This window comes from Neodiprion lecontei, chromosome 2 (genome assembly GCF_021901455.1).
Source record: "Neodiprion lecontei isolate iyNeoLeco1 chromosome 2, iyNeoLeco1.1, whole genome shotgun sequence".
Taxonomy (NCBI): domain Eukaryota; kingdom Metazoa; phylum Arthropoda; class Insecta; order Hymenoptera; family Diprionidae; genus Neodiprion; species Neodiprion lecontei.
Window position 1 is genome coordinate 43,361,741 of NC_060261.1, and position 24,774 is coordinate 43,386,514.

General features: G+C 46.0%; 2 protein-coding genes across 2 annotated transcripts in view; both read right to left on the reverse strand.

The window, feature by feature from the left end:
- The window catches only part of LOC124293037, a 50,750-nt gene that overhangs the window by 6,025 nt on the left and 19,951 nt on the right, over nt 1-24,774 (reverse strand). The gene's annotated exons all lie outside the window — the stretch shown is intronic.
- LOC107220776 (probable salivary secreted peptide) lies at nt 19,240-20,003 on the reverse strand. The gene is made up of 2 exons (XM_015659498.2): nt 19,679-20,003; nt 19,240-19,549 (listed from the first exon to the last, which is right to left on the reverse strand). Exons 1-2 carry the CDS (start codon nt 19,856-19,858, stop codon nt 19,319-19,321), a joined length of 411 nt encoding a protein of 136 aa, XP_015514984.1. The 5' UTR covers nt 19,859-20,003; the 3' UTR covers nt 19,240-19,318.

The following is a 24,774-nucleotide window of genomic DNA, read 5'->3' on the forward strand; positions in this document are numbered from 1 at the left end:
TACCGATATGTCAGCCGCGTTGATTCACGGCCCGAAGATCCTCCTCATTCCGCCCTTTCCGGATAGCCAAGGTCAAGAAACGCACGGCTTGATTTCTCTCCAGTGACAAATTTCACTTCGGATCTTTGGCGATCGGCAAAGAACGATCTTGACTAATTAGTAACGCAAGTTATGAAATGAAATTCTCGTGACAAAAGACGAGGTGCTTGGGCAGGGTCGATTGATTCGATTGACTCGCACCCCGCCAATCCGTAGGTAAGGCATTCATCTTGCGAGAAAATTGAAAATTGTCATGCTTGCACGTCGCAGGCGGCTGCCGGAGGTTAAGTGAAATCTGCGAGGACCGCGGAGTGGATGATATCAGGTTCAGCTGCTCGGATGAGAGGATTTTTATACCCGGTTTCCTGCACGGAGAGGCCGGTCACAGATGAGACAGGATACGGCAGCGTCCTCGAGCTTTTTTTCTCATCGACTTACGTCAGTCGCCGTCGCGGAACGACAACTTCCGCTCCATATCACCGACATTGTAAACGAGTGACGACGATGGGCGAAACTTACGACTCTCGTTACTTTTCGTGACTAAGGTTTCGATGGGACCGGATTTGATCGAGCTTCTCCATTCCGTTTCATTCTTCGCCGACTCGCCGTTTTTACCGAGTGGCGAATCTTCGCCGCTGGTTCAGCGGAGGGTAAGTAACTCGGTACAACGATAAGTAGACAATTTCACCCACCGTGCACACTCCGATAAGTACCTTAGAAATAACTCGGGTGTGTGACACGTCTTCCCTAAAAGCTTTGCGAGTCGCGTAATTCAGGTGCAAACAAAGTGTCTGCCGATACTTAAACGTGTCTGAGTGCCGCCTGGTGTTGCGCTTTTGGTTTGATCCATCCATCATCATCGTCGTGTTGGCACATTCTTGAACCGAACGCTCCAACTTCCTTCCTCCCTCTTGCGCCGAACCCTTGAGCGGTTAATTTCTGCTCACACTTCGCAGACTCCCGCAGAGCAAACGTGGGATAATACTAACAACACATACCACTTGTTGACTTTGGTAGTTTATTTATCCGCCAGACCGCTCTTCCCGCACCAACTCCTGTCGAATTACCATTAAGAATGCAAGCAAGCCTGGTACAAAAGGCACACCTTTGGCACTAGAGATCTCAGATCTGCTTTATTATTTATGAACCATTCGGTAAAGAAAGGGAAAGATGAGAGTTCATGTCCCCTTTATAGAGCGTACCGACCCCCTTAACCGTGATATACGCAGGGGAGAAGTGACGCGTTATATCCCGCAACAGCGCCTGTTCCCGAGAATCGATACCCCACCGAACGGTTTTACGGTGTAAAAATACAGGTGGATAAAGTTTCGTCGTTAAAAAATTTCCAAGGGCTGAGCGGGCGTTGCCTTTATTTATCGCTTATATTACGGCATTACTAACATCGTCAAAACTTTCCCTCCACCTGATGCATAAGCGACAGTCTACCGTCACCTTCGGATTAACAACCGTGATGCAAAATAATTTGACATGTTTTTCCCAGACTTGTTTCATGCTTTTATTCCACGAGCATTACCCCCTTTTCAACCCAGCCGTATACCGGAAAGCAAGCCAACGCCTTTCGTTCGCCGCAAGCGTCCAATTTCAACGAATTCTGATACCAGTGTCCGCTGATTGGGCGCCAAAAGCGGTGCTTAGGCGTGCCGGGTGCCTTTTTCAGCTGTCCTGACCCTCGGTTACGAGTCTAATAAAGACATTTCCGACTTTGATCAAAACCGATCCCAGCGCTTCGCTGGTACAGCCGGTGAAGAGGGTCGAAGGAAATTGGTAGAGATGTTCCGAGTGATTAAAAACACGCTGATGAGAGCCGCCGAGGAGCGAGGAGAGGCGCGATCCATTAATTCACTGCTGCTGCTGCTGTGCAGTGTAAACGATGGTCGTACGAAGTTAAACACGATCCTCAAATTATCATTCAAATCGCGATCGAATGGCTTTTTGACATTATACAAAATTCGCTCCTCAATTGCCGCGAAGCAATTCCGCTCGCTAAGCTTCCCCCGTAAACACGAACGACTTCGTAATGATACCGGTTCGTACCTCCGGCTAATTACACTCCGATATTGCACCGTTAATGGATGTGCATTACGCGTACGTTCCATCTCTCTTGTTGCTTTCCATTTTACCGGTATGTTATAGAATGTATATTTTATAAGGCGTTTATTTTTCCCTCGATTATCTCCGGCCGCTTTCACTCCCTTTCGCATCCGGTAGCGCGCGAATCTCGAGAAACGGGTACGGGTGGATTACTGCACCGAAGGCAAAACTCGTCAGGAGTAATTTAGCTGCGCTGAAGATGTCTAATGGAGAGATAAGGTACGGATCCCGACTATGAAGCAGGAAATTTCCATTCTTCTTTTGTCAAAAACTGGGACAACTCATATCTGGCGTCTCTCCAGTTATTACAAATGTTTCACGATCCAGGAGATGCGGGGAAATATGCACAGTGCATTCGCTGAGAAGTATAAGGTAGGCCATCAGTTAAACGTCGAGACACGTGAGGAATATGCGATGCGCGGAAACGTACCGGCGATCTCAAACGACTTTTGCACATTCCTTACGGTTTCGCCGGAGTGTAAAGCGACCCTATTTTTCGCTTCTTAGCAGAGTTAAAAAAATTTCAAGGCACATATAACAGGAACCGGGTAGTGGATGAGCTTAAATCTTGTGCCCCTTTTTTTCATATCTTTACGTTTCTTGCAAATTTTTTACTCTTTTTCCCTTTTTTATTTCGCCCGAAAAACTTGGTCGACTACGAAAAACTGGCTTTTTTCATCGTCTCTCACGGGTTAATCCATTAAACCGGGGTGGATGGATGCTGGGATGTAAAACCAAGAGATTTTTCGGTAATGTTCCCAGTGAATCAGGGCTCCGCTCAGGGGATAGCCAAATTGTTGCAGTTGCCGGACGGATCGATGAGCAGGCTAATATATCAAACCTATTTTGCAAAACCCGTTAAGAAAGAGCGGCGGGAAAGAAATATACGACTAATGACAATTTGCAGTTAATCCAGATCCGTTTTCACAGCAATTAATCGCAATCTGGTCAGATTCAAATTATTTCGTTCCTGTAAAAAACGCGTTTGAAATCCAATCTGGAATCCAACGAATGCTCGGTAACCACGACCTCCGTTCTGTGATAATCAGCGGATATTGGAACAATCCTCGATTGAGCGACAAATTTATCGCTCCAAGTGCTTTTTATTCCCAGAGTTTCAACACCCTTGAAAGAAAATTTCCGATTAGTAATCGGAGTCCTCGGCTAGAAGGAGTAAACGGATTTACGGTAATTACAAGAGTGTTTAACTGCGCATCGGTTAAGGAGCCCTGGGTTATTTTACCGAATGTCCGCGAAACCCGAATTCGAAGTTCAACTCGAATGCTCAGAGGCGAAAGTTTCCGTTCCAGGTTGACATCAACAGCGAGATTGACGGTCGGCCTTTGCTGTGGACTTTAGAAATTTCATTCGCTTTGCGAACACTGCGTGTAATCCAGCCCTCGGTGGCAGATAATTATCACTGGCTTAATTAACGGGAGTCGCGTTGCCAATACTGGGGACGAGAAACTCAGCTAGAGGAAAAAGAAACACGATGCTCGTTTTCGCGGAACGCGCGTGTTGACGACCACAAATAAATTATGCATATATTTTTTTAATGCCGGCTGAGGAGGCGTACAGCCGTTACCGAAGGGGTTACCGAATAACCACCCACGTAAATTTTTAATGGTGAGGTATCTCGGTGTGACGAATGACCGCCTTTTTGTACATCCCGATACACGCGAGCTTGCGATAGCTGGCCGGATAAATGTATCCTTCATAAGCCGCGAGGCCTGGTCCTGATGGAGATATCCTTTCACGCGCCTGTACGGCCGTAAATCTCGTACGTCCCAGGACGCATTTTAGTTTTGGGACGATTCTTGGATTTATCAAGCGGAAACGTGAACTCCTTTACCTTTCTCATCGTACCTCCGTGTGGGTAAAACATTTACGTCGAAACAATTTGTAAATACTAATGGACGAAGAAGGAGAAAGATTTATATTATCGCACATCCGAATATCCGGCCAAGTTTTACGTGAAGAAAGAATGAAAAAAACAAAATAAATCAACAATATATATCTCCAGCAAAAGATTTGGATAATTGATGCAAAACTTTTGTTACGGTTTAAAAATTGTCGAAAATTTTTCTACGTCGTAAATTGAATAAGAAGCTAATCTGGTTCGAGTGGATTACTCGATTCAATTTTCCCCTTCAAAACTGTACACAGGTAGGCACGTATAATGCGAATACATTAATGGCTCGTGAATTACTTCTCTAATAATAGACAGAAGGGGGGAGAGTTGAGGGAGCGAGGTTAGAAGACGAGGGCCTGCGGAGTGGCGGGTGAAAGCGGCCGAGAGGCGTCAAGCTCTCTTCGACCTCACTGTAAATTGAAATTAAGCAAAGTTAGATTCAATTTGGTGAATAGAATGTCTTGAAAATTCTAAAGTGGAGACGACAGATATAAGGTATGGATAAAATAACATCGGCTCGGTTGTCTCGAATATGTAAGATGAAGATGCACAGTCCAAGAATCGAATTACAGCCCGCCAAAAATAGAAACGAAGAAGACGATCGCGTTTCTCCTTACTCGAGCTTTTTATTGAGCAGCAGACTCGCCAAACAAAGAAATGAAAGGAAGCTCTGCTTTCGGCATGAAAAGTCGTAGAAGTGGTTGATTTACCAAAAACTACAAACCATTTTCCGTAATAATCGATGAAACAAGGAGATGATATTGATTCGTGAAAAAAGAATAAACAAATGTGGGAATCGGCAATTCTTTCGAACGTCTGGATAATCGCCATTTCGCAAACGCCAATCGCTAAAAGCTCCAAAATTTTTATGCCACATGTTAGCGTGTGTACGATTGATTTTCCGTAGAATTTTGTCAATTCGTTGTAAAACGTAAAGTATTCAAATTAATTGTAGGAAGACACTTTCGAAACTTTGGAATCGTACAGCTTAAAAAAGTTAGCTGCTTCTCTGCATATTCTATCGAAACGAAAGAGTGGGCGCTTCTTTTTATCGCCGGGTAAATGAGGGCGATGATAATAAAGCGAGGAGAGAGGTTTTAGCTACATGTTCGTTAATGAAATACAGGAGCGTGTAACCCGCTCGGGCTGCATTGACCCGAAGAGTGCGGCACTGGAATATTTGCATAATGCATTCTCTCATTAAAGTTTTATATCTCGAACGTGCGAGAGCTGCGGCTGTAGAGCAAGAACTCTCTCTCTCTCTCTCTCTGCAGCCCTAAAGATGACAGATATAATAATATTTAATAACCTTGAGCGAGACGCACGGTGGCGAGAGGTAAGTACGTAACGGAGAAATAATTACCGAGCATCGTTAAGAAGCTTAACTCGTATATTTTTCCGTCCCAGCGAATCAGAGCGCGAGTCCTCGATGGTTATTGAGAATCTCGAATCGGGGGATCGTCAATCAGCCTCTACGTGCGGGCTTTCAGGGAGAGAGCAAAGAGAGAGCGCCACGGAGAATTAGAAGTCCGTTGCCCCCGCGGGCAGAGCAGTTTTTAATTGGAAGACAAGGTGCTCGAGTGAGTCCCGATGGGGGAACAACTAATTGTTTGGATCTTCATTTTTCATCGGTAGTCCTTCGACTTAGTCCCACAGTCGATTTTCGGCCGGAAAAACACACCGTTTTGAAATTGGTAGCGTTCCTATAGCCAATCCCGCCACTTTGGATGAGAAAAAGAAGCTCTCTCTCCCCCTCTCTCTCTCTCTCTCTCTCTCTCTTTCACACACACACACACACACACACGCACCCCACCGGTTTAATATTCCCGATAATACGTTGTCGTAGAAACACCCTTCGGGGGATGACTGATAGGCGTTGCGGGATCCGCGTTCCCGTCGACGGTAGATTCTCATCTGTCACCGTCTTCCTCCCCTTGAACGAGATCAAAATAATTCTTCAAATTTGAACGAGTATGCGAGAAAATTCCGCCGAAAGCGAAGGAAGACGAAGAAGAACTAGCCGCGCGGTATGAATAAAATGGGGCTCACTTTTTCCTCGAGGTACGAACCCATCGTCCGCCTTACTGGGTTTATTAATTTTTTAAAAGTTCTCCGGGAACGTCCCGCAAACATCAGCTTCAAAACAACTCAAGACTCGTGACTTTCACGGCGTGTATCGGGAATTATGCAGCAGGCTAGAAATGCGGAAAAATGTACGCACATACAGGGACGAGTTGAATATTCTATGAAAAGAAAGACTCGGATACGCGTCGACCTGCGTGAGGAAAAATATTGCGGTAGCGAAATTTTCTTGTCCGGCTTATCGCGAGACCTCCCCTAAATTTTCATCCCCCATTTTTTACGCCGCTTCGTTGACAAGCGTTATAAGAATATAAATTTCGATACCGTCGCAAGCCTTTCAGGTCACGGGAAACGAGACATGCCCGAGGCGCGAGTCGTATTGACTCGCTAAGGTGAAAAGTGGAGCCCTAGAAACATCTCGACACTTACATCGGCCATTCAGAGTTTACGGTCGATTGTTGCTCGACCCGAAGCCGTATCTTCAAAAGGTCGTAAGCCCGTCTGGTTACGCGGAGAGCCAGCGGTGTGGCCGTTTTCCAGAGGCAGGCGAGAAAAACGGGACCAGATGCATCCATCTCGGCGTCGTTTAACCCTCGCGCCTTCGCGTCAAAGGTTCGCGCGTACAGAACGAGCCCCAGATGTGAACCCAACATTTTCATTCCGCTCCTGAATTCCCCCGTCAATACCGAGTCAGGGTGCGTGTGCCGCTCCGGGATGATTTTAATCCACACGGAAAAGCTGAACCGAATCCATTCCCTTCTTTGAACCCAACCAAGGTTCAAAGTCCCGATGGAACGGGGATCAGAAACATCAAATTACCTCGCATGTAGGCACCTACCGACAAAGACGCCCACGTTTAACGTTGTCGAAAGGCAGCTACCAGACGCGTTATCTCTCTTTCTCGGGCGAAAAATGGGGAAAGTGAGTATTAAGTCTCGACGGGGGGGGGGGGGGGGGGGGGGTGCCAGTCAACGATAAGCTCGACTGCGTTACGGGCTTCGTCAAGAGTTGCAGCCCGCTTCCGTGGAAACGGGAATTCCACGTTAGTCCATAAATCAGATCAACTTTTCGGGGCTTGAATTAAAAGCAGTGATCCTGACGCCGATGATTCTTTGCAAAACGACTTTGGTTGTTTCTGCCCGAATCTCGGCGCGTTAAAAGTTTGAGTTTCGTTCGCTCTTTCAGCCTTGGAGGACCCGGGGTGGAGAATTATGCGTCACAGGGTGCCGAAGGAATGCCGAATTCTCGCTTCTTTCTACCCAGGTCTTAAAACCCCCCGACTTTTCGCGAAGAGTACGGAGAATCCTCGACTTCGAAACACCGGGAAATATCATTCATCTTCCTGATTTAAACTCGGGCTGCAAAACCCCCGAGGATTACATTTCCAGGAAGCAGATGACGGCTGAGGTTTCCAGAGGTGGTTTTCCACGCCGCAATATCGCATCAACGCATCGCGGTGCAGTCTGAAATTGAACAATCTGGGTCGCGTTGAAACAGCGAGCGACGCACCGAAGAGAGCTGATTAATCGAGCAGTCGCCTCGTCGGTTGTTTCGAAGTCCGGAGTAGAAATATCTTTCCATCGGAAAGGTCCCACCGGGGCCTGGGACGGGATCGATAGGATCTAGTGTGGATAGTTGAATTTTCAATACAACGAAAATTAAGCGACCGCCGCGTGAATCGGGGATGAAAATTGTAACAAGCTTCCGGTTCGAAGGTTGCCGAAGCGAGAAAATGCGGGACCACCTGAAACGAGCCACCCCGAAAAATGTTTGATCGGAATTTTCAGTCCCGAGGTCCTCCAGGATGTGTGGGATTATTTACTCAGGGTTTCTGTTCGCCGGAATCCCAGGATCCACTTTACATGCTCGAGAGAGTTTACCGGGTAGTTTTAATTGAGCAACGTTTACCCAAACAGGAAACCGCCCACATTCATTGAATAAAAAAAATTTACATCATCCTTCTCTGCTCGAATGGCTCGAGTTCGCCAGATCCAGGCTCCACCCTCGCATAAACAATCCCAATATGACAACATCCCGCAGTTGTATCCTCCCACACATTTCCTTCTCTCTCTCTCTCTCTCTCTCTCTATATATCTATATCTATATCTATAATCTAATCTAATCTAATCTCGCTGTCGCGAAAGACGCCGAAGGCAAAGCTCCGAGACTTCCTCGATATTTCATTTGTGCTGAAAAAAAACCAAAGGAAACCCAGTCGCCGTTTCATCCACGGTTCGCGTCCCCTCGTCCGCATGGACAGGGTTATTTGCCATTCGACGCGCGTCTAGGAGAAGCCGTTCGGCAGGCGGCGTCGCCGATGCACGTAGCCTCCTTCGAACAGAAGCCGCATCACCTCCTGGCGTCTTCTATCCGGGATTTCGAAGAGATTGGCCATCGCGTATACCGACGCAGCTTCCTCGAATAAGCGCAAATATCTTTATACCGCGAGTAGAAGACCGACATCTGTATTCAACGTGACCGCGGAATGAGTTTGCTTTGACAAATCGCGATCACGTTCTCATGATTCTCGCCGAAAGCGTTCTCACGACTTGAACATCTAGCAGCGCCCGATTAATATCGGAAACAGCGTCGTTGAGATGCACAATCCTAACCTGTGAGATAATTCTTACATAGATCAAGCGAATCGAAAACACAATTGCAGTGAGCTTTCAAAGAGACAACGTTTTATCGAGCGGCATTTTATCGAGTGAAACTATACTAATTGTAAGTAGCATTATATCAAGCGGAATTATATCAAGCGGTAGTGGCGGTGCGTTTAATCGTACGAATGGCTGCCCGCCGGTAATCTCCCGAGTAACTAAATGACTTGAATCCCGCGGGGACCTCCTGATCGTCCGCGGTTCTCTTATGGAACGAAAGCTTGCAGCCGTGCAATTTCCTTCCGCGTCACGATACGCTATCTTACCGCAGTGATAGATGTCAAATTGTAAAATCGATGACTCTGCTCCGTAATCCGCACGTCTTGGAAATGAAAACTTGGTCGTCAAGATGACCGATGCATTATAAACCGGGAGCAGATTAATCGCCCGGTTCTAACAGCCGCTTCGACATAAACGAGACGAGTTCGAGTGTAAGTGCCGGAGGTGATTACTTTCCGAGTGATCCAACAAGCGGACGGTCTAGTTAAAATTACTCCTCCGTACGCCCGTCCTAAGTTGTAAAACTCTTGATCGGAGTAGTTTCGGAGTCGAAGCTGTGCCCGCACCTGCAGAAGCTGCACCGCTTTAGTGGATGAGTAATATTGCGGTCCGCAGGATCAAGGGGATCGGAACTTGTCAAATTGCGAAGTAACGGTTCAAGATTATACAGCATCCGTCGACTGGTCCGATTGCACGTCTTGTCGCCTGGGCGTAGAAAACTTTTCTCTGTATTTATCGGTTATTGTGCCACGAAATTAGAAGTTGCCAGTCGCTCGACAACTTCGGCGTAACTCTGAGACTCGATCAATTGGAACGACGAGAGGCAGGATGGGCCAGTGAATTTTAACCGGTTCTCAAGAAAAACTTCTCCCGAGATTCCGCTTTGCGATGGGAATCAAAGGGTAACTTCGGTCCCGTTACGCAAACTTCCCCATTCGCCCTAATGATTGCGCCCCGTTTATCCTCACAAGAAAGGTATCCCAGATCGATCTCTCCGATTTCATTTCTTTTGTAGTATGTTATAGTAGACTAACAACTAAGCGGCGAGTATTTTTTTTATCCGCCAATCAACACTTTAAGACACGTCAAAAGGGATGATTTTGCAGCTTCGTCCAGAAGAACGTAATATTTTTTAACCATTCCAACTGGAATAATTTTCTCGTAATGAGAAATGAAAAATGATGTTTTCTGAATTAAAAAAAAAAAAAAAATAATAAAAAACCGCCCGATGGTGTTTTCACCCGTTTAAAGTTTTTAATGGCGGATAAAAAAAAAATACATGTCACTTGGTTTTCAGTCTACTGTAACATGTTACAAAAGAAATGAAATCGGAGAGATCGATCTGGGATATCTTCGTTGTCAGTCAAGAGGGATGCAGCTGGCTCATTTCGACCGTTATATATATTCCTTCCGCGGCGAGCTTTTCGCGCCGAGGCTAAGCTGCAATACCGAGGTAGGCATTTATCTCGGGTGCGCGTATCCTGTTAATATTTTGCGTCGTCGGTGATGCCGTGATGTAGGCAGTCCTTTATTCAAGAGCTTCGCGGAAGCCGGATGAGCCTTATAACCAGTTTAGCTCCAACCAAGATTGGTATTAAGAAAAATTCTGCGAAATTTCTGGCGATAGTTAAAGCTCCTGTGCAAATTAGAAAAAATCTGCGTGAATTATGCTCAGGCATTTCTATGGCAATGTTCTGTGAAAAATGGTGTGAATTTTATTAAAAGAAATTTCACACGCAAACGGTGATATTACATTTCTGAGAATTTTCAATATTCAACGTCGTGCCTGAAATGGTATTTATTTTTATTTTTCACATTCACAGCCCTTTGTGGGGTGAGTTTTATAATACAGACGCAGAAAGAAATTCATTACAAAAGTAATCTTTCTAAGATTTATTGATAATTTTATAAGTGAGAGAGGGTGAAAAAAAGGAGAATACTCTATTATTCTGTGTTTTCTTTTTTTTTTTTTTCCAATACGAATCACGATAATCGAATTGTTTCGGAATGAAAAGCAGCCTTTTTACGTGAGTTCTGGAACGACTGACGCAACATACTGGAAGTTCAACCCACGGCCAGCGCGACAGACTTAAAAATGTGAAACCGTGTTTCTGGTTAATCTCTTCGACTTCATTCTGTTCGCATGTATCGGTGTGCGTTAATTCGCGTAAATGACGCAGATTGCAGCGAGGTTAATCCATTTTATGCGAAAGACCCGGCGTGCTTTGACTTTCATAATTCGAATCATGGAATGATGAAATATCTTCTACGCGTACAAATTGCTCGCAATCAGCTTTAGCGATTACAACAAGCGTCTATGGCTTCAATTATCCCTCTGCAAGTCGAGTGGCTTCGTTGCTTTGGTCTACCTGCTTTCTATCCCTTCGAACATTATCTCCGTGCCCGCATCATTATTTCCAATAGATTGCAAGTTTGCGAGACTGAAAAACATCAGTGAGTAGGAATTTAATTCAACCCTCAATATTAATACTTTGGCATTAATTGTTTCGAAATTGCTTTTTGCTCGAGCGTATAAATCGTTAAAACGCGGTTACTGAGAAAATTTGTTTAATGATGAAACTCCATGAATAATAATTAAACGAAAAGATTAACTCGAAGAAAACTTTGTTGTTACTGTTCACAATTTCATCTTATTTTTTCTCCTTTTCCAAATTTATTTTCACTCTTCTTCCCGAGTTTAAAATTATCACCGTGCAAGCCTTTCGAGACCAGTCGTAGAAAATCGTGAAATAGCTCCGGAAGTGGGTCGAAATCGAGTCGGCCAATAACCAGTGGCTGTAAATTCAAATTTAGTGCTAACGCTGCGTAGTCGTAATTCGTATTTAGTATTTCACCCTCACTTCTTGTCAGCCGTCGGTGAGCTTCGCAGTCGTTGGCACGTTACAAGAATGAAAAATTCACGGTAGCACAGACGCCTCGATTTGATTACCGATGCGAACAGAATAACGCTGTCGTAACGACAAGACTCCGCGATAAATAACGTTGCGAAACAGTGTTTCCCGGCGAGATAAGATCCCAAGAAGGACAAGCTCCGATGTCATATTTCACCGACACCGACCTAAACACAACGCGAAAGACAAACGACGCTGAATCGAGGCGTGTCGTAATGCTCGAAAAAATTTCTCAAAAAACGATTACTCAACGTGTCCCATTTGAAAATTGTCGAAAAACAAAACTCACCGATCCTCCACGTATTCGAAGGAATTGCCGTAGCTACAAGGCGACTTTATCAAAGAATGAAAATATCCTTCGCGCAAATTTGACCCGAGGAGCGACACGGACCGGACGACGACCATAATGGATGCTAATTTCTGATACACCCACCGTAGGCAGGCACGTCCATTAGCCATAGTGGACGGGGCAATTAAATCGCGGCAGTTAACCACTTTGAGCAGTCAAGATGGGCGCCACCTTTCGTCGCGCAGCATGCACGCCTCGTTTCGGCATCGCGATGGTTTATCCACATGTGTCCGTTGGTTTTAACGCCGCACACCCCGAACGCGACACGTAGAGTGCGACACTCGGCGATGTCCTACGTGCGATTAGAGCCGCTCCCGCGTGGTTGTTTCGCGTTGGGAGTGAATTCGAGTTCCTGCAGCCGAGGGAGTATCCTCGAGACATGTTCCACTTATATTACCGTAGAGACGTAACGAGGTTCCCGCCGGTAATTGGCTCGAGGTATTCGGTGGTCCCCGAATCGGGGTGAAACGACGGACGAAGCGAAGGCTCGACCCGGGGAAAGTTCGTTTCGAGCAAGGTTTTCCAAAGCTATCAAAAATTCTGGGGAACTTGATCCGCCGGGAAGTCGAGGAGCCAGCTTGGTACAAAGACGGACGAAACATATCGGCAGGATTTCCTACCTTTCGCGAAAAATTGTAAACGTTCAAAGGGCTTTGCAGCGACTTCTCGAATTTTATATTCTCATACTCGACCGAGAGCCGAGACGAATATCGCGATTCGACCGCGGACGAGAATCTCGTCTGAGCTGCGAATAAATCTACGACAGCTTGGGAGGCGCTGTTTGCTCTCAGGATCTTTGAATCTCGTCGTCAGTTTTATCGCGTCTTGAAAACCGACTCAGCTCGACTCGCGATGAATAGCGTCGCGGCGGTTTTCCGAAAACGGTCCTCATAATTCGCGAGCGAAGACTCTCTGCGGAAGCGGAACTTCAATACCTCCTAATTTATCGAACTCCCGCAATTGCCTGACCAATGAAGCGAACTCCGATGAATCGTGACTGACTTAGCGAGTACCTATCGAATAAATTCGGGCACGGCAAACTTGTCAATTTGATTATCGTCGCTTGGGTGCTGTAACATTCGTTACCGTTGTTAACAGACCTTGAGTATGACACACGTTGAGCGGTTTGAAACCCTGCAGAAAAACAAAAAACACCGGAGCCAGATTTCCGCCGAGTTTCACTTGGAAATCCCAATCATGAGCCCCGGGGTGTTTATCTTTCCGCCCGAATTATTTACTCGGCCAGTTTTCGGTCGTTGCGGATATTTTTGTTCCCCTCGTGCAGGGAAGAGTTGAGAGAATTGGGAGGTAAATTAAATGGCAGGGGACGAGCGAACGAAGAACTTACACAGGGCGGGAGGCGGGTTAAGCCTCGTTTTCTAATTCAATGCATTTTTATCCGCGTATCGCGAAATTTATCCACCCGTTCGCTATCCAGCTTCGACCTCGTCTCCTTCCCGTGGAATCGATCGGAGTGCGAATGATAACGTTTGTCTGAGAGCGCCTCGACGTCTTGACCGCCCCCTTCCGCCCCCTCTCTCTCTATATTCGCTGAGGATAGCAAAGTATTTCACCGTCGCCGAGTAGAAACGGTGCTGATGCATGATCCGCACGTGTCAAGGGATTATATGTATGGAGAGCGGAGAATAGAACGAGGTTATTGTAAAAGCTCGAGATCGAGGTGCAGGGAAGCGGTAAGACAAAGGGAGGGGGAAAAATACCTCTCTGAAACTAGTAGTAAAAGATTTTATTTTACCGTGCGGCAAATTTCTGAACGGGGCATAGAAAACGGCAAAAAAGACTCGTTCACATTCTACATCGAGGGTCCGACTCGCAGGGGGACGCGGTTTATTTCGCATTCGATTTTACGAGCGGCGTGCCTCTTTTTTGATAGATCGTTATAGGTACAAGTTACCGCCGCAGCCTTTTCTCCAAAATAGGGTATATAATACGCGTGTACATTGTACATATGTGTATACTTGTGTAAACCTGATTATAGTACACATACATGTATATATTTAAATCGGGATTAAATCTGCAAACCGAAAATTTGAACCACGGTTAGAGAGTTGACGACTTTTGAAAGCACCTTGCGTACGTTTTTTTTTTTTTTTTTTTTTTTATATCTGGTAGAAACCGTGTGTATATTTACTTCAATGAATCATATTTAGTGGCATTTTTATTGCAGCGATAACACGTGCGGCTGACATTCGAAACATTCTTTCCGCATGCTTTATTAGAACGGTGATATTGCTGGGACGCGCGATGTGTAGGAAAAAAAGATTGAAAAAAAAAAGTTACAAACATGACAGAAAGAAAAATGAAAAATAGCAGGATTTCGCGCAACAATTCTCCGCTGGAAATTGAAACGTATATTTGGTCGAAAATACGCTATGACATAAAATCCCATCCGGTGATCCACGTTTCTCCGCATTTGATCCACGAATTCAGCCAGACGAAAGACGCGTGGCTTGATAAACAGAGAATCCGCAATGTGGGTACGAGGTTGCGGACCTCGCCCATCGAGTCGCGAAGTGCGTTGGAAAAAGTCGGCGGCGCGAGACGGACCTCTTAGGCCGAAAGTAAAACTCCGTCGCGAATCAGAATTCTCTCGCAATTTGTGGGTGATTTTGAGAAGCCGTGAAAGCAGCTCGCCGTACGGACTCGTCGGAGCGTAACTCGGTCGGAGATTGGAAATTTTATTGGAGAGGCGAGAGAAATAAAATAAGGAAAAACACAGCTCAAGGTGCAAGCTCCGGAGTTGCGATAGTCCAGAACCTCGTTGAATTTACACATTCTCGACACCTTGTGTCCACGTATGTAGCACAGCACATGCACGTGGATCGCGATATTCGAGCAGGGTTAAGCTCTCGCCCCGTAATCCAGCGGCGTCGAGGACCCGCCTTTTTACGCCTCGTTTTCTTCTACATTCCTTTTACCCAACCGCGAGTGAAATACGATTTCGAAACTTTGACGGTATCGCGGTGAAATCTTGCGGTTGTTGATTCTTTGGGGGTGAAAAAGGACTCGCCAGACATCGGGCAAAAAATATTCGATTAATCCAGCGCCTTATAGTTTTCCCCTCAAATGGGCTCTGATGAGTAAAAATCGCGATTAGTCACGTTCGACGTTAATTTATATCCAATTTCAACATCGTCTGAGAATACGGATTATCGGGGAAAGTCAAACGGCTGTCTCAAGTGACGGGTAAAAAAATACGGGGACACTTCGAGTCTGCGCCTGATTGGGTGTTCAGAAGCTCGAAAAATTGCCGGGCTGTGAGAGCTTTCACAGTCGTAACTTAATAACTCCACATTCGCTCGTATCTTTGCTGTTGTTACTGTCTGTATTACGCGGACGCGACATCCATCGGCAAATGTCGGTTCAGCCATTAGTATTACACGTGTAAGGAAATGTATTACGATAGGCACGAGGGTCGTTACCGGCACTTTACGCAGTTTGCATTCTTAATCGAGCCGGACGTAAATTTCTCACCGAGGTCAATTTTACGCCTCCTACGCGGATTTTAGAGCTCTCCGAAAGGTGTACAAACTTTTTCTCTCCCTTCGCAAGCCTCGCTTTTCTCGTTCCTTCCTCCATTCTCGTCGCAAATCCTCTCGAAAACGCGTAAATTGTTCCGTTATGCTACGGTAAAAATTATTTTTTTCTCGACTCGTTAGCCTTCAAAATTATGGATGTGCTCTTACGGGCAAAGAAATCGATCGAAATTGAGATAACCTTACGGATCTCAAGTGATTCGGATTAAAATATTGATTTTTCAATGCCGAAATATTTTCTAAAGGCTGAAGTTTTGCAAAATTGTTCGACAGACGAGAAATAATTCGAGATTCGAAATTAGGCAATGCGTCTGGGCTTATGGATACCGGATAATCGCGATTCTAGAACTGAAACGGAATCCCGAGAGGGTCACGTTTCAACGATTTATACGCCAGCGAGTATCGAGTATCATTGAAAATTCGCCTAGGTATAATTTATCCTCGTGTCCTCGAGTTTAAGCGGGTCGCTCGCAGAATACACACGTAGAGAAAATTAATTTCTCGTCGATTTTATCGGGCGTTCTAGCGCCGCGTGTTCCCGGAGCAAGCTCGTCGAATATATTTTCACGAGATCTTCCACCGTCCCCGACAAGGGTTGTTTGCGTAGGTAAGTGAGAAAGTGAAACCCGGACACGCAGCGGCGCAATCGGTCCTTCAAGCAAAGCTCCGAGAGCAGCAACGCCCGTTTTACACGGTTGAACCCGCGTTCGGCGAGTAATTCGCGATGTCTGCTTACACCGCGCAGGGTAAATATGAGGTGCCTGCCGCAGTTTGGCGAAAAATAGACCGGCAATAAAACAGGAACGACGAGAAGGTTCCAAGTCGACGCGGCGAAGGCTTTGTTGCGGCCTCTGCGTTTAAGCTACGTGTTGCCGGTGCAAAAAGGAGTAGAAAATATATTTGCAAAGTGCAAAAGTTGGGGAAAAACTTTGAGGTGAAAAATTCCCCAAGGCACGGGTGACCCGGGAGTAAAAAGGTGTGAATGTATAAACAAAGTAAAAGAAAGTCGACCGTTGGAGTTGTAAACCGAGAAAATAGCGGCGAGAAAAGAGTTATCTTATTTCATCTTTTCACGCATTTTCCCCCGCAAGGGTTTCCCTGTTTTTACACCCTGCAACTCTTCACGCTCCCATTCTCATGCTAATATCATTCGCCGCGTTTTTCCGAACCGAACAATTTTCCGTTACACTCGCGGAGGAAGACAAAAAATTTTTTACCTCTCTGACGGTTTTATCTCCGCTCTTCGTCCCTTTGTTACGTTTTACGATTATTCAACATCGTCGCGGTGTATATTTTCACACCGAGCTCGACAATGCAAGCTCGATAAATTTATTTCAAAGGTCCGGTTTTTCGCAGATGTGCTTTACATTCAATTGACGAAATTACATACCTAAAATGCAAGGCTGTTCTACTTCCATTACAATTAGACTCGTGCACTTTTGTCACGAAAACGAACGACTCGAAACACGAAATTTTTACTTCGCAACGGCGAATTTCGTACAAACGCAAGGACGTCGCTGCTCCGGCTCATCCAGCAGGATGCAGTCCCAGGATCGAGGGATGTAATTACGTCATAAAGCTCCCACCCCGTCCTGATAGGATCTGAAATCCAGTTCAAGACTGTTGGAGCGGGAGATTTCAGCGACGATTATTCGCAGCTAATCAAATTAAACGGAAAAAAACGAGAACAAGAGAAACAACTGTGAAGTAAGCCGCCGTCTGGCGAATCGTGGAGAGCAAACGGAAGCACGGATTCCTACGAAGCTGAGATCACGTATCTCGGCGATATTTCGCTAATGAAAAGCGGCACCGAGCTCATCTCAAAGCATTTCTCGTCACGGATCTCAAATGCATCCTGCATACGGTTTGATGATCAAGCTCGAACTGCGGAGTGATGAGAAACTGCACCCGCAGATGTTTCAAAATACAGAGAAGCTTGCGGAGTAGCGGAGAACGGCTTTGGTTCCGAAAGCTCTCCTCGCTAACAACGTCCTCGGTGATTTTCCCTACGCTTTGTTCCCCGAAAGCATCGCAACGCACGGATCCATGTCTAGATGAGGATCGAGACGGTGATTAGTCGGATAATAATTTCCGCGAAATAGCGAGTCGCGCCACCGTTTCGAGAGACCCTTGAGTATCTGAATTTCCCATTCCCGATCGTTACTTCCCGGAGCATGACGTAAAAATCGGGGCTGCTCATTTTCGGTAATTCCTTAAACTCGCCGGCGGACACGCGGCATTCGATCAGGCATTTTTTACCTCGTCACGAACAGCGGCCGTTAACTTCCGCCCGCAGGATCGCTTCCGGTAAAATTTCCGTCCAGCCGTACAAACAATGAGAGAAAAGCCGATGCCGTTCTGAGTGTCCCGGATTTATACCATCGGGACGTGAATTTCCCGGGGATTTGACAGCGGAAAAAATATCTATGACAACGGTGAGAGCCGTCCTTCGATAAATCATTGCGATCCGGCCGAAACTGTCCTCTCGCCATTCGCCAAAGTTGATTCTCCTCGTCAAATACCCGCGTCTTGTTTACTCTGGTAAGAACTTTCAGGAGCGAATGTCTTTCAAACCTACTTGCGTCCCAAATACACCGCATCCCAAGATTCAAGTTTCCATCCACGTAACCTTCCCACCATTCTTTCGTACGAAGCTTCTGCGGCTGACAGACGTGAGTTTGGTGGATAAATGGAGTGATCGAAGATCGGAACACCCGATCTTTAGCTGGGTAGATACGATCATTAACTACCGGAGCTTGGAGTTCCGGCTGTCTGAGTTTCGCTGTAGAAAAATCGCGATTCGATCGAAGAATCGACGAGACGGAGGTTTTTTTACTCGCGCTTACGATTTCACCTCGGATATGGCGGTTAATCCGAAGAAACGGGGTCCGATTAATTCGTGATGAGAAAAATCAATCTTTGCTTGAAAAAATGATTCAAAAAAAAAAATAACAAAGAATATTCAGGGCCGGCTGACCTTGAGACCCGATAAATAGTGTCAAGCCCAGCAAAAGCGAGCTTCCAGCTTTCGTCCCCTTCGCATTCGCTCCTCTCCGTGCCAGCTACGACGCCGGTATCCGGTGGCCAACTTCGTAATTCTCGAAGTCGTATGTTTCGACGTTCCACTCAGGGGTCTGTCTCGTCATGGAAGTTATTGCCTCGACGGGTCACTCCGCTCGTATTCCGGTCTCATATTTTTCTCCCTCGGTATAGTTGACCTGTTTTTCAGTCCCTCCTGCCCCGAATTTTAATGGAATCTCATTTTCATTTAGATATCAAAAACTCGGCGATACCTCTCACTGGCTAACTTGTGCGTAACGTTGTTCGGCCAATTTCATATCGGTGAAAAGGGATCGCGAAAAACAAGGGTAAAAAGAAAGAATAAGGGTGAGGCGAGCGAAGTCCGCAAGATTAGATTAACTTCCCCGAGTGTTCGGATCGCACGAACGCATACGCGAGAAATGAAATAGTTTTGGCAAACCGCAGGAAGTGTAAAGTGTATTGGAAGCGAAAATCTCGGCACGAATAACTCAGAGAGCTTTTCGTAATTCCGATGACAAAGTCGTCGCTTCCAAGACTGATCGCGCTATCCAGCGCGTAATTCGCGTAAATTGAATTCGTTGCAAGCTGATTATTTATTGTGAAAAAATACAAAATTCCAACAGTCGCCGGACGCGAAAATTCTCGGGGTTCGCTCAACGGCCATAAATTTCTACGACGAAGTTGATTCCGTGACCACGCTGACTCTTGAAGCGAAGGGTTACGTTCCGGTTTCCGGGTCCGCCGTATGTGATCGACGCGTACGCTCCATTGCCGTTGGTCTTCTGGTCCAAGGCTTTTACCTGCGTGATGTTCTCGCGGTTCAGAGTATGGAAAGTTACCTCCTTCGTCACGATCTGCAGCCAAGAACTCGACTTAAGGACCACCTGAAAGCAAGAGGCAATGCTGCAGCGGATTCGAAGGGCGAATACCGGTCCCAAGCCCAGCCCGGAAGTCAAATCCGGACGAAGCGACGACGGATTATTTTGCTTCGAAATTAATTCCCGACCGATTACCTGCTGGCTCAGAAGACGATCGGCGAACAATCTCGTTCCCACGATCAAATGATGAGAGGCATTGGCGGGCAGAGCTTTGCCCTGATAGGCGAGCGGCAAGGCGTTTGGTCCGAAGGAAACGTTGGTCGTGGCGACGAGGCCGACGGCGAAGATCAGGGCGAAAGAAGCTTTCGTTAGCATCGCGATCCTGGGTTTTTGTTTAACGTTGTGTAATTTCTCCCGCTAACCGATAGAGTCACGGACTTATGGCGCCGGTTCGGGGAACAAAAAGACGGCAGCGATTACTTACACTCAAGTAGAGCTGTTGGGCGACTGAGGACGAGGTCTTTGCCTTTGTATTTATAACCGATTCTCCTCGCGCGGTCTTATCTCCATCTCTGATGTACCGCGGTGCAGACAAAGATAAGGCGCATCGGTGTTTGCATTCCGAAATCTTATCTCGAAATTCCATTCCGATCTTACAGCAGGGGGAACAACGCGCTGTTAACGGAGTCGAGGAAAAAAATCGACATCTAATCTCTCGAGTACCCAGAAATCTATCGGCTTATCGATGTAATTATTTTTCAGGATTTTCACTTGTTTTCGACAATTTTTAACCGTGTTACCTTGATCGATGATTGCTCGAACTTTCGACTTGTTGCACAAATCCGTGTTCGTTTCAGGCAGACTCGAGTAAAAATAATGACTTCGTCGTCACGATATCATGTAAAGTAACTCGTACGCATCGTTTTCACAATCGTTTACGGTCAAACAATTACGCACTGCATCAGTTACGATTACACCGACATTTCTTCTATGGAATATTGGCCAAGTTTTAGCTTCGTGAACGATCTCACGGTTGATTCGATGATTTCAAAGGGCAACCAAAACTGCCTCGACAACAATTTAATGCTCGAAGTCTTGCAGGGAGCAAAATTAAACAATCGCGTAATTTATTTCTCAGTAAAGCGTTATCTCAATTGTGTTATTTGAAAAATTTCGGGGAATTCCGCTTACAGTCGGCAGTTTCACGACTATTATTAGCTCCCGATTGCCCGCTGCGTTGAATCACGAGTGTTAAATATTTCCAGTTGAATTCCTTATCGCACCATGCATATATACATCCGTGACACGAGTGGAAAACAGAACGACTATCACGGTCAGAGATAAGTTTGAGCAACGACTAATAGAACTGTTACCAGCGATACGTGATAGATTAATAAACAAAAGTATAGTGAAAAAGTTTCAACTACACGAGCATGAATTTCTCTCGTCAACTTGGAGAAAGAACGAGAAAATCGGCTTATCGATTAACGACGCGACGCGAGCTGGATTCTGGGTCTATTCATTCGGTGAGGAGTTTGACTCGAGTAACGACTCGAAAACGTGGAAAGGAAACTTTCGCGGAAACACGCTGCGGGAATAACGTAGACTCTTAGTTTCCGCTCGTAACGCATAACGTATTACGTGATGAGTATCAAGTTCGGCAAAGTTGGGAGGACGAATTTAATTGCGTAATAGCTGCCTGTAAGAAGGCATGCTAATATCAAAATCCGTATCTCGAATGAGAAGCACGCGGTGCAATCAGCCGACTGACGCAAGCGAATGGGATTGGCAATATCCGAGAATACCTTTACCTTTTATTAAAGTTACCCGTCCAACTTGCTTCCCCGCATCGCAAATCCGGCCCGACGACACGAAGAGAAAACCTCCGGCAGCCTCGTATCTGTTTCTCGGAGATAACGAACCGCTTCATATTATTTCGACAGATGAATCCCTCCGCACACAGCCGGAATGTACATCTCAGTTGTCGGTATGTCAGCAGGTAGGAGTGAATTTTCATTTGCAGCTTGAGAAACTCTGAGTGGAAAACGTTGTGTCGGTAAATCACATTAATAGAACTGCGCTTGAAATTTAGACTCTTCGGTCTATTTGTTTGGGAAATCTCACTTCATCAGACCTGAGAACGCGAAACTTTCAAACTCGAAAGAAATTGCTTCGCAGCCGCGAATCTCCCTCGAGAACTGTTCGAGGTATCTATTATGAACAAGACCCAGGCAGTGCTTGATTCGTTTCTTGCTTGCGTTACGTGCACGCTGCGCGATGGCAAGTCTCGCAGATTCCCGCAGGATTTTACTTCAAAGGCTTCGTTATTATAAAATTCCATCGAGACGCAGGGCGGAGATATTCAGAAATACCTGTTTCCAGCATAAATCCTCGCGTGATTGATGAATTCGCTGATTACTGCGCAAAAGCAATCGCAGGTAGCTGCATACACGCGAAAAGCTCAACGCGCAAAGCTCCTTATTAGCTCAGGTACCTACCGACATTTCCGGATCGACAATTAAGGGATAACTCCACTCTAGGATTTAGGAAAATTCGATTATTTTTATTTGAATCTTTCTTTTTGGCTTAAACAATGTTTTAGGGTCATCCAGTTGGTCTTCTGGTGAACAAATTTTTTTAAAAGGTTCAATTCTCGATTTGTCACAGTGCTCGTAAAACCTTAAACTCATTTTCTTCGAAATGACTTTTTTCAAACTGGGAGTACAGATAACTTGAACACCGTTGCACGGATCGATTTGAAATTTAACGGTAGTTTCACAATTATATTCTCTATGGAAGTGTCCAGCCGTTATTTATTTAATGTAAACTTATTTCTTATCAACAATCTACTGCTTATTTTGTGGCCAAAAATCGATTCATTTCTTTAAAAGTGCACAATTTCACAAAATTTGATTTGAAAAAACCCTCACGCAGTTCCATAGTCAACAGTATATAGGTTACAACATTTTTTGGTTCTTCGTTCCGGGCCTTATACTTTACGAGAAATCCGTCCTCCGGTGAATGAGTTTTAAGGAAAGGCGATTTCCAAGATTGGCTCTGTCGCCGTCATTTTGCATCAAGTGGATGATGATGGTTTTTTTTGTCGTCATCCTTAAATACGCGTCAAACAAACTCTCGGAAAAGAAATTCTACACCTTTTTTCATACCCCCAAAATAAATCGTCAAACGGGCCATTTTTCAGCAGTTAGAGTGGAGTTATCTCTTAATTCGACCGATGACACGCCGCATCGAGACTTCCAGGTTTCACTCCATCAGGTGCAACGTTGTCTTGTTTATTCAACTGGTATCCCGCTTTTCCAAGCGAACCGTTTCCGGCAGATCGGAGTGTCAATGTTTGTTCGCGTCTACGGTAATCAATCGAACAACCGGTACGATATACCAGCTGAAAATTTCTACATCGCGTCATCCGGTCGAAGAGTTCGTGTGAAACGGGAGTTTATCGCTTCGTTCAAGCTCGATATCGCGAAAACGTGAATTTCTGAAAAGTTTCATACAAACGCTGCGAAAGCCCCGTGGGAATCCGTCATTCAGAGTCATTTTGAAAGTCAGCAGTATCGGCTGACCATTGTGGAGAGAGAATCTCGGTGGGACGCCTGGATGCCGGGATACGAGCGAGGCAGAAGCGTGTTATTATACTTAACGGGGTCCCCGAACGTCTCGGAGGGAAATCCCCTGGGAGCCCAGGTTTCACCCTTGAATTTATAAGGCGAACGGTCCTTCGTCTCACGGCGTTTGCTCAGGGAAACTGGAGCAGCGTTGACGCTCGGTAATATTCCCCCCCTCGTTCCCCGCTCTTCTCATCCTTCCGTTGAATTTGAATCGCCGTGTAGCCGCGGCGTCGACGATACAGGCGACCGTCGACGTTTCGTCTCCGGAGCCGATTGCCCGCAACCCAATTCCCCCCGGGATCCGGAGAGCCTGGTCTGTAAATTCCGGTCCCTCGGGCACGTTTGACGTCGGGAGGGACAGTTGGGCTTCGGCTCTCTATCGTTTCCACGGATAAATCGGGGGAAGCTTGTTCAATGTTCGAATAAATCTCCCGCCGGAGCCGAGTCCCTCCCGGATCAGCGCGTGGTTTCACCCTTGTCAACAACGGCCTTTAGTTTTCATCGCGACGCAGAAAAAGCTGCGTCGCCTTTCGGGCACCGACGCCTCAGAGATCAATCGGCGAGATTACGACGGTCGATGAGAAACGAGACATTTTGCGGCGATTAAAGTTTGAGAACAGGGGCGGGAAGTCAGGGCTTACTTCTGCCTTTGACGTATAATCTCGTTGTAAGGTCCGAGTAAATGCACCTCGCCAAGAATTTTGATCCCTCCCTCTCTCCCCGGTTATCTCGCCCCTGCGACGAATATCTGACGTCTCCAAGCGCCGGTAGAAAGTGGGATACCGGCAGGTTAATTGCTCGATTACATCGAGGCAGTTTGAATAAATTTTCTCACCTACGTTCACGCGAGAACCACGATGCAGGCTGTAAGACCGTGCCACTTCGCAGAGACAAAGCGCGGCGCGCGAACTTAAGGAAAATAAACAAGACTGGGGGTGAATAAATAAGGGAGGGTTAATAGGCAAGGAGGTGCAACGAGACGACGAATGGAATACGGAATGGAAGAGGAATCTATTTATCCATGGGAATACATCCCTGGCTGGTGAAATTGGGGAAAAAATGAAAACTAAAATTGCGGTTAAAGTAACTTTGAAGAATGAACATATTTCGCGAATGAAACGAATCGGAAGAGGGAAGTCGGTACGACCAAAGCTGCGAAAACAAATGCCGGTAGAAATTAAAGCGTGGCTTGTAATAACTGTCATTAAAAATAACTCGAATCCACTGCAGCGGTGCGGGAGTGAAACGAGATGTACAAACGAGATCTGTGGTTCAAAAGACGCCGTTTATTCCCTCTATTATACGACTCGGCGCTGGGCGAGCAGAATTGAGTTCGTTAAGACGTGATACTGGTGCAGCGGTTGAAACGCGGCGGATTTCCACTCTCGGACTTGGCAGAGTTTCAGGAAAATCTAATACGAAGAAGCCAGAATCCAGGATTCAACGGGGAAAGAAAAGCGGAACGAAATGAGGGGGAGGAAAAATTGGATCGACGACGAAATGAATTGGAAAGAAAAAGACCGCTCGTCCGGTTGATCCATTTTCAATGACCAGGTTATTAAGCGGATTAAGGCCTCGTTTCTCCCCGTCGGAAACCGAACGCCGATCTTTTTTCACTGTTTATTGATCACGTCACGCTTTTAGGTCGTATGAAAAGAATAA